We start from the raw sequence: 1,873 nt of genomic DNA, 5'->3' as shown, positions 1-1,873 counted from the left end.
AGCAATGCATATACTTTACACTGTTGATGTTCTATAGCTAGGACCTCCAGCTTAACCAAATATCACTACCAAAGAAATGGAAATATAGAGTTCACAACCGTGAGCTCAGTAAAAAAAATCCTAGAGCATGAATGTGCAATCGTCCTTTGAAGGAGAGACGCAATGACTTGCAAAGTTGCAATATTTTTTCCCTTTTAGTTTTCATAAGAGCTTATTCAATTTTTGTATCCAAATTGATCTGCCTAAATATTCAAGCTGATACTTAGAAGGCACAAAGTTGAAAGACAGTTGCAGAACCTACCATTGAATTTGACTAAGAAATTCACAGAATTTTAAGATGAGACAGAAACAGCAACCTTATATAACTAAGGAGCACCAGTTAGCTCATGCATCGGGTAGTTCTTAATGGAAACAAAACTGTATATAATAACTTCAGTTATGTATCTTCAGGATGAAAAGCATGGGAAAGAAGTGAACCAGAATCAATAAGTTCAGTGAGAATCTGCCACTCATGATTGCTGTCAATGTACATGTGAACACTTTTGTAGATTTCTTCAAGCTCAGTCATTTTCTTTAAGACAAGCTCTTCCATTTTGCGAGCTTTCAAATGCTTCAGTCTCTTGACCTCAACCTCTACCCAAACAACGGGGGAAAGGAATTTCACATGACAATTACTATAATTTAAAGAAATTAGCTTGATAAAAATAGAAAGAAAATAAGTAAACAAATAGACTATCAAGAATCAACTCTAACCTTCTTAATAAGGTCATGTGCAAGGCATCCTTGGGGCATCGCTGTATTTTGTGAGACTGAAATCAAAGAAGTAACATGATCAAAGCATTTCTGTTCATCTAATGGTGTGTCTATTAGACTCCATAACTCAATGAGTGTGCTTCCATGATCTTGTAGCTGCAATAGATAATGCAAATTTCAACAATATGGATCTTTGATACAAAGAAATATGGAACAATATTTAGCAGAAGTTGAAAGGAAAGCATGCTAAAATGCACAAGTCAGTAAACCATACACTGGTCAGCAATGAAACTGAATTAGGATGGCAAACCATGTCATGTATAGTGTATGTAAATCATAATGGAATGGCATAAACCAAATAAATCGAACTACAAAAGGTTTAGAAAAATTCATGACATGCTTTGCTAAGCTGAATCGCATTATAATGTCAAGTCTCAAATTCAATGACTGGCATACTGGAGGTCAAATAGTAAAACAATATATGCCAAGGTGAAAGCATTGAAGTAAGATAGATACATGCTCCTGCTTTTATTAAATGTACAGGTACATTGAATCATAAGAGTTACAAGCAAGACAACATATTCGACAGTTCAGGAAAAATAAATCATGATATGGTTTGCTAAGCTGAATCATATTATCAGGTCAACTACTCAAACACAATGACAGGCCCATACTGGAGGTCAACAGTAAAACATATAGACTAAGGTGAATACGCTAAAGATTCACACAGACCCATACTTTTGTTAAATGACTAACATGAACAGCAAACACCAGTACCTTCCGGAGCCTCTGTTTCTTTTCTTGATTTAGTGCATGAATTTTTCCTGCAAGCCTATCAAGTGTGCTATCACTTATACTCATGGATTTGATTCTTTCCAATTCAACAAAGCTGGGATGAACTTCATATAATGTCTTCTTAAGATCAAGAGACATCATGTTGCACATTTCATTAATACACTTGATCTGACCATCAATCCTTTGCAGTATGAGATTCTGAAAACACATCAGGACAAACAATTTAAGCGTCAGAATTGAAAGATTCAGGAAATGATAGGCTTATAGCAGGTGCCTAACCTTTTCTGTGTGGAGCTCATCACTGTCCCTTCTTTCTCCCTAACCT

At 35.6% G+C, this 1,873-nt stretch overlaps 1 protein-coding gene across 2 annotated transcripts; it reads right to left on the bottom strand.

Moving 5' to 3' along the window:
- Positions 1-6: 6 nt before the first annotated feature.
- LOC119308260 (65-kDa microtubule-associated protein 5-like) lies at positions 7-1,771 on the bottom strand. Of its 2 annotated transcripts, none has more exons than XM_037584374.1 (3): positions 1,531-1,771; positions 754-909; positions 7-674 (listed from the first exon to the last, which is right to left on the bottom strand). In XM_037584374.1, the coding sequence occupies exons 1-3, from the start codon at positions 1,756-1,758 to the stop codon at positions 672-674; spliced, it is 387 nt and encodes a 128-aa protein (XP_037440271.1). In that variant the 5' UTR covers positions 1,759-1,771; the 3' UTR covers positions 7-671. The 2 variants fall into 2 exon arrangements, with proteins under 2 accessions (XP_037440271.1, XP_037440270.1); XM_037584373.1 differs by having other exon boundaries at positions 7-633; positions 1,531-1,768.
- Between the last annotated feature and the right edge of the window lie 102 nt (positions 1,772-1,873).

The sequence above is a fragment of the Triticum dicoccoides genome, chromosome 5B (assembly GCF_002162155.2).
Source record: "Triticum dicoccoides isolate Atlit2015 ecotype Zavitan chromosome 5B, WEW_v2.0, whole genome shotgun sequence".
NCBI classification, from domain to species: Eukaryota; Viridiplantae; Streptophyta; class Magnoliopsida; order Poales; family Poaceae; genus Triticum; species Triticum dicoccoides.
This window is presented reverse-complemented; position numbering and strand designations above follow the sequence as displayed.

What these genes read in the sequence shown, in the direction of transcription:
- LOC119308260 (XM_037584373.1), bottom strand. Translation starts at nt 1,758, where the DNA reads ATGTGTTTTCAGAATCTCATACTGCAAAGGATTGATGGTCAGATCAAG. An exon ending in AGAAACAGAGGCTCCGGAAG is followed by an intron (nt 910 to 1,530) that starts GTACTGGTGTTT and finishes TATCTATTGCAG; the next exon opens with CTACAAGATCATGGAAGCAC. An exon ending in CACATGACCTTATTAAGAAG is followed by an intron (nt 634 to 753) that starts GTTAGAGTTGAT and finishes TTGTTTGGGTAG; the next exon opens with AGGTTGAGGTCAAGAGACTG.